Source organism: Pecten maximus, chromosome 15 (assembly GCF_902652985.1).
Source record: "Pecten maximus chromosome 15, xPecMax1.1, whole genome shotgun sequence".
In the NCBI taxonomy this organism is placed as follows: Eukaryota; Metazoa; Mollusca; class Bivalvia; order Pectinida; family Pectinidae; genus Pecten; species Pecten maximus.
The window spans coordinates 11657684-11670595 of NC_047029.1; the positions used below are offsets into that span (position 1 = coordinate 11657684).

Sequence of the window (12912 nt, forward strand, 5' to 3'; positions counted from 1 at the left end):
TCGAACTCGCAACCCAGAGCACAGGCGCTTGCATAGAAAATGTTATTTTCATATTTTTTTTTGACAGTGGTATGTGTAATATGTTAAGCTGAAGCTTGTACTTAACAGATAACACATACCACTGTCATATCAAAAAAAAATTGAAAGTCATATTTTCTATGCAAGCGCCTGTGCCCAGAGGTGGAGGGCTAGTGAGGAAGTGTCGGGACACATTAACCACTCGGCCTCCAATGACGGGTCGAGTGGTTTCTTTCGTTGATTTTATCTAATGGCAGTATATGAGGTGTACATGCAATAACATAGAAGATTAAGCAGGGTTTTCCATTACCACAATGCTTTATGTGTAAGACAATCAAAAGTATACTTATTCTTTGCAAAACAGTATTTTTCATAAACTTAAGATGTCAATCTTTCACATTTCAAAATCCATCATATATGGAAAACAATGCAATTGCAGCTACAGGATGCATTGTGCTTGTAAAACATGTAATCGGAGAGAGAGTGTATCTACGTATATACTGAAATATATGAATGGCATAAGAAAGTGACATCACTTATTGTGACTCACATATGAAAAGAAACCCTCAGTATCCTGCTTAACGTCAGTTTCATTGTTTTCGTTCTAATATAAACACACAGGTTATTTACAGTAATGTAACAATAGCCACGAGCACGTTTCTGGCCCACTAGACAGCTGTGTGATAGTCAGCATTGTCTGGTGCCATCTTCAGAGAGTATGACAGCTCATACTATTTTCTCAAGGATGAGCACGATTCTATCCCGATTCATAACCTTGACCTACAATGTACTTAACCTGTAACTTACACTAAGCATAACCTTGATCCACTTTAACACTAATTTTCTCAAGTGATAACCTTGATCCATTTTGACTCTAACACCAGTGACAACCTTGATCCAATTTACCTTTAACTTGCACCAGTGATAACCTTGATCCACTTTACCCCTAACTTACACTAATCTAAACCTTGATCCACTTAACCTTTAACTTACACCAGTGATAACCTTGATCAACTTTACCTCTAACTTACACTAATCTAAACCTTGATCAACTTTACCTCTAACATACACCAATCTTAACCCTGATCCACTTTACCTCTAATTTACACCAGTGATAACCTTGCTCCACTTTACCCCTAACTTACACCAGTGATAACCTTGATCCAATTTACCTCTAACTTACACCAGTGATAACCTTGATCCACATTACATCTAACTTACACCAGTGATAACCTTGATCCACTTTACCTCTAACTAACACCAGTGATAACCTTGATCCACTTTACCTCTAACGTACACCAGTGATAACCTTGATCCACTTTACCTCTAACTTACACCAGTGATAACCTTGATCCACATTACATCTAACTTACACCAGTGATAACCTTGATCCACTTTACCTCTAACTAACACCAGTGATAACCTTGATCCAATTTACCTCTAACTTACACCAGTGATAACCTTGATCCACTTTACCTCTAACTTACACCAGTGATGACCTTGATCCACTTTACCTCTAACTTACACCAGTGATAACCTTGATCCACATTACCTCTAACTTACACCAGTGATAACCTTGATCCACTTTACCCCTAACTTACACCAGTGATGACCTTGATCAACTTTACATCTAACTTACACCAGTGATAACCTTGATCCACTTTACCTCTAACTTACACCAGTGATATCTTGATCCACTTTACCTCTAACACCAGTGATAACCTTGATCCACTTTACCTCTAACCTACGCCAGTGATAACCTTGATCCACTTAACCTCTAACTTACACCAGTGATAACCTTGATCCACTTTACCTCTAACTTACACCAGTGATAACCTTGATCCACTTTACCTCTAACTTACACCAGTGATAACCTTGATCCACTTTACCTCTAACTTACACCAGTGATGACCTTGATCCACTTTACCTCTAACTTACACCAGTAATAACCTTGATCCACTTTACCTCTAACTTACACCGGTGATAACCTTGATCCACTTTATCTCTAACACCAGTGATAACCTTGATCCACTTTATCTCTAACTTACACCAGTGATAACCTTGATCCACTTTACCTCTAACTTACACCAGTGATAACCTTGATCCAATTTACCTCTAACACCAGTGATAACCTTGATCCACTTTACCTCTAACACCAGTAATAACCTTGCTCCACTTTACCTCTAACACCAGTAATAACCTTGATCCACTTTACCTCTAACTTACACCAGTGATAACCTTGATCCACTTTACCTCTAACTTACACCAGTGATAACCTTGATCCACTTTACCTCTAACTTACACCAGTGATAACCTTGATCCACTTTACCTCTAACTTACACCAGTGATAAACTTGATCCACTTTACCCCTAACTTACACCAGTGATAACCTTGATCCACTTTACCCCTAACTTACACCAGTGATAACCTTGATCCACTTTACCTCTAATTTACACCAGTGATAACCTTGATCCACTTTACCTCTAACTTACACCAGTGATAACCTTGATCCACTTTACCTCTAACTTACACCAGTGATAACCTTGATCCACTTTACCTCTAACTTACACCAGTGATAACCTTGATCCACTTTACCTCTAACTTACACCAGTGATAACCTTGATCCACTTTACCTCTAACTTACACCAGTAATAACCTTGATCCACTTTACCTCTAACTTACACCGGTGATAACCTTGATCCACTTTATCTCTAACACCAGTGATAACCTTGATCCACTTTATCTCTAACTTACACCAGTGATAACCTTGATCCACTTTACCTCTAACTTACACCAGTGATAACCTTGATCCAATTTACCTCTAACACCAGTGATAACCTTGATCCACATTACCTCTAACACCAGTAATAACCTTGCTCCACTTTACCTCTAACACCAGTAATAACCTTGATCCACTTTACCTCTAACTTACACCAGTGATAACCTTGATCCACTTTACCTCTAACTTACACCAGTGATAACCTTGATCCACTTTACCTCTAACTTACACCAGTGATAACCTTGATCCACTTTACCTCTAACTTACACCAGTGATAACCTTGATCCACTTTACCCCTAACTTACACCAGTGATAACCTTGATCCACTTTACCCCTAACTTACACCAGTGATAACCTTGATCCACTTTACCTCTAACTTACACCAGTGATAACCTTGATCCACTTTACCTCTAACTTACACCAGTGATAACCTTGATCCACTTTACCTCTAACTTACACCAGTGATAACCTTGATCCACTTTACCTCTAACTTACACCAGTGATAACCTTGATCCACTTTACCTCTAACTTACACCAGTGATAACCTTGATCCACTTTACCTCTAACTTACACCAGTAATAACCTTGATCCACTTTACCTCTAACTTACACCGGTGATAACCTTGATCCACTTTATCTCTAACACCAGTGATAACCTTGATCCACTTTATCTCTAACTTACACCAGTGATAACCTTGATCCACTTTACCTCTAACTTACACCAGTGATAACCTTGATCCAATTTACCTCTAACACCAGTGATAACCTTGATCCACATTACCTCTAACACCAGTAATAACCTTGCTCCACTTTACCTCTAACACCAGTAATAACCTTGATCCACTTTACCTCTAACTTACACCAGTGATAACCTTGATCCACTTTACCTCTAACTTACACCAGTGATAACCTTGATCCACTTTACCTCTAACCTACACCAGTGATAACCTTGATCCACTTTACCTCTAACTTACACCAGTGATAAACTTGATCCACTTTACCCCTAACTTACACCAGTGATAACCTTGATCCACTTTACCCCTAACTTACACCAGTGATAACCTTGATCCACTTTACCTCTAATTTACACCAGTGATAACCTTGATCCACATTACCTCTAACTTACACCAGTGATAACCTTGATCCACTTTATCTCTAACTTACACCAGTGATAACCTTGATCCACTTTACCTCTAACACCAGTGATAACCTTGATCCATTTTACCTCTAACATCAGTGATAACCTTGATCCACTTTACCTCTAACTTACACCAATAATAACCTTGATCCACTTTACCTCTAACTTACACCAGTAATAACCTTGATCCACTTTACCTCTAACTTACACCAGTAATAACCTTGATCCACTTTACCTCTAACTTACACCAGTAATAACATTGATCCACTTTACCTCTAACTTACACCAGTGATAACCTTGATCGACTTTACCTCTAACTTACACCAGTGATAACCTTGATCGACTTTACCTCTAACGTACACCAGTGATAACCTTGATCCACTTTACCTCTAAGTTACACCAGTGATGACCTTGATCCACTTTACCTCTAACTTACACCAGTGATAACCTTGATTCACTTTACCTCTAACTTACACCAGTGATGACCTTGATCCACTTTACCTCTAATTTACACCAGTGATAACCTTGCTCCACTTTACCTCTAACTTACACCAGTGATAACCTTGATCCACTTTACCTCTAACTTACACTAGTGATAACCTTGATCCACTTTACCCCTAACTTACACGAGTGATAACCTTGATCCACTTTACCTCTAACACCAGTAATAACCTTGATCCACTTTATCTCTAACACCAGTGATAACCTTGATCCATTTTACCTCTAACACCAGTGATAACCTTGATCCACTTTACCTCTAACACCAGTGATAACCTTGATCCATTTTACCTCTAACTTACACCAGTGATAACCTTGATCCACTTTACCTCTAACACCAGTGATAACCTTGATCCATTTTACCTCTAACACCAGTGATAACCTTGATCCACTTTACCTCTAACACCAGTGATAACCTTGATCCATTTTACCTCTAACTTACACCAGTGATAACCTTGATCCACTTTACCTCTAACTTACACCAGTAATAACCTTGATCCACTTTACCTCTAACTTACACCGGTGATAACCTTGATCCACTTTATCTCTAACACCAGTGATAACCTTGATCCACTTTATCTCTAACTTACACCAGTGATAACCTTGATCCACTTTACCTCTAACACCAGTGATAACCTTGATCCACTTTACCTCTAACTTACACCAGTGATAACCTTGATCCAATTTACCTCTAACACCAGTGATAACCTTGATCCACATTACCTCTAACACCAGTAATAACCTTGCTCCACTTTACCTCTAACACCAGTAATAACCTTGATCCACTTTACCTCTAACTTACACCAGTGATAACCTTCATCCACTTTACCTCTAACTTACACCAGTGATAACCTTGATCCACTTTACCTCTAACCTACACCAGTGATAACCTTGATCCACTTTACCTCTAACTTACACCAGTGATAAACTTGATCCACTTTACCCCTAACTTACACCAGTGATAACCTTGATCCACTTTACCCCTAACTTACACCAGTGATAACCTTGATCCACTTTACCTCTAACACCAGTGATAACCTTGATCCATTTTACCTCTAACATCAGTGATAACCTTGATCCACTTTACCTCTAACTTACACCAGTAATAACCTTGATCCACTTTACCTCTAACTTACACCAGTAATAACATTGATCCACTTTACCTCTAACTTACACCAGTGATAACCTTGATCGACTTTACCTCTAACTTACACCAGTGATAACCTTGATCGACTTTACCTCTAACGTACACCAGTGATAACCTTGATCCACTTTACCTCTAAGTTACACCAGTGATGACCTTGATCCACTTTACCTCTAATTTACACCAGTGATAACCTTGATTCACTTTACCTCTAACTTACACCAGTGATGACCTTGATCCACTTTACCTCTAATTTACACCAGTGATAACCTTGCTCCACTTTACCTCTAACTTACACCAGTGATAACCTTGATCCACTTTACCTCTAACTTACACTAGTGATAACCTTGATCCACTTTACCCCTAACTTACACCAGTGATAACCTTGATCCACTTTACCTCTAACTTACACTAGTGATAACCTTGATCCACTTTACCTCTAACTTACACTAGTGATAACCTTGATCCACTTTACCTCTAATTAACACCAGTGATGACCTTGATCCACTTTACCTCTAACTTACACCAGTAATAACCTTGATCCACTTTACCTCTAACTTACACCATTGATGACCTTGATCCAATTTACCTCTAACTTACACCAGTGATAACCTTGATCCACTTTACCTCTAACTTACACCAGTGATAACCTTGATCCACATTACCTCTAACTTACACCAGTGATAACCTTGATCCACATTACCTCTAACTTACACCAGTGATAACCTTGATCCACTTTACCCCTAACTTACACCAGTGATAACCTTGATCCACATTACCTCTAACTTACACCAGTGATAACCTTGATCCACTTTACCTCTAACTAACACCAGTGATAACCTTGATCCACTTTACCCCTAACTTACACCAGTGATAACCTTGATCCACTTTACCTCTAACTTACACCAGTGATAACCTTGATCCACATTACCTCTAACTTACACCAGTGATAACCTTGATCCACTTTACCTCTAACTAACACCAGTGATAACCTTGATCCACTTTACCCCTAACTTACACCAGTGATAACCTTGATCCACTTTACCTCTAACTTACACCAGTGATAACCTTGATCCACTTTACCTCTAACACCAGTAATAACCTTGATCCACTTTATCTCTAACACCAGTGATAACCTTGATCCATTTTACCTCTAACACCAGTGATAACCTTGATCCACTTTACCTCTAACACCAGTGATAACCTTGATCCATTTTACCTCTAACTTACACCAGTGATAACCTTGATCCACTTTACCTCTAACACCAGTGATAACCTTGATCCATTTTACCTCTAACACCAGTGATAACCTTGATCCACTTTACCTCTAACACCAGTGATAACCTTGATCCATTTTACCTCTAACTTACACCAGTGATAACCTTGATCCACTTTACCTCTAACTTACACCAGTGATAACCTTGATCCATTTTACCCCTAACTTACACCAGTGATAACCTTGATCCACTTTACCTCTAACTTACACCAGTGATAACCTTGATCCATTTTACCCCTAACTAACACCAGTGATAACCTTGATCCACTTTACCTCTAACTTACACCAGTGATAACCTTGATCCATTTTACCCCTAACTTACACCAGTGATAACCTTGATCCACTTTACCCCTAACTTACACCAGTGATAACCTTGATCCACATTACCTCTAACTTACACCAGTGATAACCTTGATCCACATTACCTCTAACTTACACCAGTGATAACCTTGATTCACTTTGCCTCTAACACAGTGATAACCTTGATTCACTTTACCTCTAACACAGTGATAACCTTGATCCATTTTACCTCTAACACCAGTGATAACCTTGATCCATTTTACCTCTAACTAACACCAGTGATAACCTTGATCCATTTTACCTCTAACTAACACCAGTGATAACCTTGACCCACAGTACCCCTAACTAACACCAATCTTAACCTTGACCCCCTTTACCCATAACTTACACATGTACAGTGTACGTTTCGTAGACTTACCATCTATAGGGTACTTCATTACTGCATCACTATATACAGGTAGCTGTTCTAGACAGGTCAAATCGCAATATCGCTGTGTAAAAGTTAGTTGTAATAGACAGGTACATGTATGTTTCGTAGACTTACCATCGAAAAGGTAATATATGGCCGCGTCACTATACACAGGTAAACGTTGTTCGTGACAGGTCAGATGTTTAACAGACTTTCTGTCGTTAGGATGTGATGTTGCATTGCCACTATACTCAGTTTTATAGACAGGTACAGTTCATATACTTATACCGTCATTATATGGTATAATTTAGTCGTGTCCCTATAAACAGTTGGTTGTTATAGACAGGTATATTGCATTGACTTACAGTCGCAAGGGTATGATCTGGCTGTGTCACTATACACAGGTAGCTGTTATAGACAGGAACATTTCATACATTTACAGTCGCTAGGTTATGATTTCACTGTGTCACTATACACAGGTAGTTGTTATAGACAGGTAACATTTCATAAACTTCTATATATTATTACCGTCGCTAGGGAGCGATATTGCTATTTCACTAAACACAGTTATAAAATGTAGATGTTATAGACAGGTATATTTAACAGACTTACCGTCGCTAGGGTAGGGTTGTGATAAGACTGTATTATTACAGTCATACCACGCCATCCAAATTCCACGTGCCATAAGGTCCTCGGGGCTCATAGAAAACACCTGAGAATCACTATTTGTGGTGTCCGTATTGGGTAATACATCCATTTTAATTGGGTACCATGTGCTACTCATTTTACACAAATTAGCAGAGGGCAAGGTAACAGCTTAGCAATCCGATTTTTATATTTCTGAAATTTGGTATAGCACAATATTATCATCCAGCACATCAGCATATAGACTGTCAGGGGACGTTTCTATCGGAGATATGTGTCCACTTCTGGAGTTCAAGAGAAGCACTGCATTATGTCGGTTTAGTGTTTTGTGAAAAATAGCATGTAAGTTAAGAGAACAATATCTAAAGAGGTGTTCCGGACACAATTGGAAATACCTAGTAGCTCCCGAGTTGCCGATGATAACGAGTGTTATTGAGGGACGGACAGTGGTTGACCTAACATTGACTGGTGCCTACAGATGGCGCGAGACGTCTTTGCTGGCTATAGTGGTACAACTGCAGCACGTTGCGATACTGTTTTTATAGAGCGCTGGTTTCTCCGCCAACAAAGTCATATATAAGTATTTAAGTATATGTCACTTTGCAATTTTGCTAAGTGAATGGTGTTTTAGTGACAATGCATAGCCACACAGGACATTCTGTGAATCTGACCCACGTAACTACTATACCAACTGACGCATTCACAAGGATTTCAATTACCATTCATAGCAATAACTTCAGATCATTCGATGCACTTCTAAGAAGCAAACTGCTTCCTCTCAAATAACTTAAATAGTATTCGCCTACATTATAATAAAAAAGTCGGTTTTATTGTTACCGAGTACATGATAAAGAAATCAAATCTAATTGTGTTTTTTACGACGACATGGAATCATATTTTTATTATGGATAGATAACATCACGGATTACCAGGCACGGCTTACCGCGCTGATTGTGTTCTGAGTCAATATGTTAAGCAGAATTCACAATAATCTCGTGCCTGATTACACAATAGATTTTCGGCTTTCTTTGGCTGACCCTGACGTCTAGACAAAGCCATTTACAGGTATTATAATATACACGACTAATATACAGATTAAACAGAAGAGGGTATGTTTAGATATCTTTATCTAAGTGTTCGCTTTAGGATCACAGTCAAAGCCAACAAGACAATGTCATTTAATACAACTATTTGTTAGTGAGTTATTGTGGTTCAAGGTATTTTCCGGAAGTTGGTGTTCATATTACCCGTATACTCGAATCCGAATGCAGGCACACGTACAGCAAGAATATACGGACACACGGACAACGAGAATATACCGACACACGGACAACAAGAATATACTGACACACGGACAACGAGAATATACCGACACACGTACAGCAAGAATATACGGACACACGGACAACAAGAATATACCGACACACGGACAACAAGAATATACCGACACACGGACAACAAGAATATACCGACACACGGACGACAAGAATATACCGACACACGGACGACAAGAATATACCGACACACCGACAACAAGAATATACCGACACACGGACAACGAGAACATACCGACACACGGACAACAAGAATATACCGACACACAGACAACAAGAATATACCGACACACGGAAAACAAGAATATACCGTCATACGGACAACGAGAATATACCGACACACGGACAACAAGAATATACCGACACACGGACAACAAGAATATACCGACACACGGACAACAAGTATATACCGACACACGGACAACAAGAATATACCGACACACGGACAACGAGAATATACCGTCATACGGACAACGAGAATATACCGACACACTGACATCAAGAATATACCGACACACTGACAACAAGAATATACCGACACATGGACAACAAGAATATACCGTCATACGGACAACGAGAATATACCGACACACGGACAACGAGAATACACCGACACATGGACAACGAGAAAATACCGACACACGGACAACAAGAATATACCGACACACTGACAACAAGAATATACTGACACACGGACAACGAGAACATACCGACACACGTACAGCAAGAATATACGGACACACTGACAACAAGAATATACGGACACACTGACAACCAGAATATACGGACACACTGACAACAAGAATATACGGACACACTGACAACAAGAATAAACCGACACACGGACAACAAGAATATACCGTCATACGGACAACGAGAATATACCGACACACGGACAACGAGAATATACCGACACACGGACAACGAGAATACACCGACACACGGACAACAAGAATATACTGACACACTGACAACAATAATATACCGACACACGGACAACGAGAATATACCGTCACACGGACAACGAGAATATACCGACACACCGACAACAATAATATACCGACACACGGACCACAAGAGAATATACCGACACACGGACAACAAGAGAATATACCGACACACGGACAACGAGAACATACCGACACACGGACAACGAGAATATACCGACACACGGACAACGAGAATACACCGACACACGGACAACAAGAATATACTGACACACTGACAACAATAATATACCGACACACGGACAACGAGAATATACCGACACACTGACAACAAGAATATACTGACACACTGACAACAATAATATACCGACACACGGACAACAACAATATACCGACACACGGACAACAAGAATATACCGACACACGGACAACGAGTATATACCGACACACGGACAACAAGAATATACCGACACACTGACAACAAGAGTATACCGACACACGGACAACGAGAATATACCGACACACTGACAACAATAATATACCGACACACGGACAACAAGAATATACCGACACACTGACAACAATAATATACCGACACACGGACAACGAGAATATACCGACACACGGACAACAAGAATATACCGTCACACGGACAACGAGAATATACCGACACACCGACAACAATAATATACCGACACACGGACCACAAGAGAATATACCGACACACGGACAACAAGAGAATATACCGACACACGGACAACGAGAACATACCGACACACGGACAACAAGAATATTCCGACACACGGACAACGAGAATACACCGACACACGAGGACAACAAGAATATTCCGACACACGGACAACGAGAATACACCGACACACGAGGACAACAAGAATATTCCGACACACGGACAACGAGAATACACCGACACACGAGGACAACAAGAATATACCGACACACGGACAACAATAATATACCGACACACGGACAACAAGAGTATACCAACACACGGACAACAAGATTATACCGACACACTGACAACAAGAGAATATACCGACACACGGACAACGAGAATATACCGACACACGGACAACAAGAATATACCGACACACGGACAACAAGAATATACCGACACACGGACAACAAGAATATACCGACACACGGACAACAAGAATAAACCGACACACGGACAACAAGAATATACCGACACACGGACAACAAGAATATACCGACACACGGACAACAATAATATACCGACACACGGACAACGAGAATATACCGACACACAGACAACAAGAATATACCGACACACGGAAAACAAGAATATACCGTCATACGGACAACGAGAATATACCGACACACGGACAACAAGAATATACCGACACACTGACAACAAGAGAATATACCGACACACTGACAACAAGAATATACCGACACACTGACAACAAGAATATACCGACACACGGACAACAAGAATATACCGACACACGGACAACAAGAATATACCGACACACGGACAACAAGAATATACCAACACACGAACAACAAGAATATACCGACACATGGACAACAAGAATATACCGACACACGAACAACAAGAATATACCGACACACTGACAACAAGAATATACCGACACACGGAAAACAAAAATATACCGTCATACGGACAACAAGAATATACCGACACTCGGACAACAAGAGTATATGGACACACGGAAAGAAGAAGTTTTGGATACACAGACAAAGATATATGAACACTGACAACTGAAATGTCTGGACACACGAACGGTCAGCCCATACAGTAAGGATAGAACGGTCATGATTCACTAATCTCCTTTGGCATTCTCGAAAATGATTCCCTGGTTCCTGATTTCATTATACAAATGACAATACATGATATATTTATATTGATTTTTAAATGATACAAGTGACATACATAACATTGTTGACATATTTCTTGGTGTATCTTGGATGGAATATAATGAAACCTTTTACAAATGCTAATAAGCATTATACAAATGATTGGCGGGATTCACTTGGGGATTTAATGACGTAGGTTTGCTCTTCCATTTTCCACATGTCAGTGAACGAACCCTCGAACCATTTTCCTGTTTATCATTTATCCGGCGAAAACAGAACACCTAATTAGCACTTTATGGTTACTTCCGTGGCACTTACTTTGGTCTCGTTTCCTATTTCACCTAAAATATACTCCAATATGAACGAATTAGTCGTAACGCGGCAAATATAATCATACACCGAAACGCAAACATATACTGTATCTATTGGTATGCTGGCGTTGTCCGTAGTGACTTGTGTTTGGCTGTAAGTGTTGATGTAGTATTATATGAAATTCAAATGATGATGCCTTTATTGCGGTATAGAGTATACGTATATAATACTTAAGGATCTGATATTTGTCCTC

At 39.7% G+C, this 12912-nt stretch overlaps 1 protein-coding gene across 1 annotated transcript in view; it reads right to left on the reverse strand.

The window, feature by feature from the left end:
* The window catches only part of LOC117344328 (calcitonin gene-related peptide type 1 receptor-like), a 41593-nt gene extending 32810 nt beyond the window's left edge, over positions 1-8783 (reverse strand). The window contains exon 1 of the mRNA XM_033907055.1: positions 8174-8783. Within this exon, the coding sequence (XP_033762946.1) occupies positions 8174-8345 (172 nt within the window). The 5' untranslated portion in view covers positions 8346-8783. The remainder of the gene's footprint in view (positions 1-8173) is intronic.
* Between the last annotated feature and the right edge of the window lie 4129 nt (positions 8784-12912).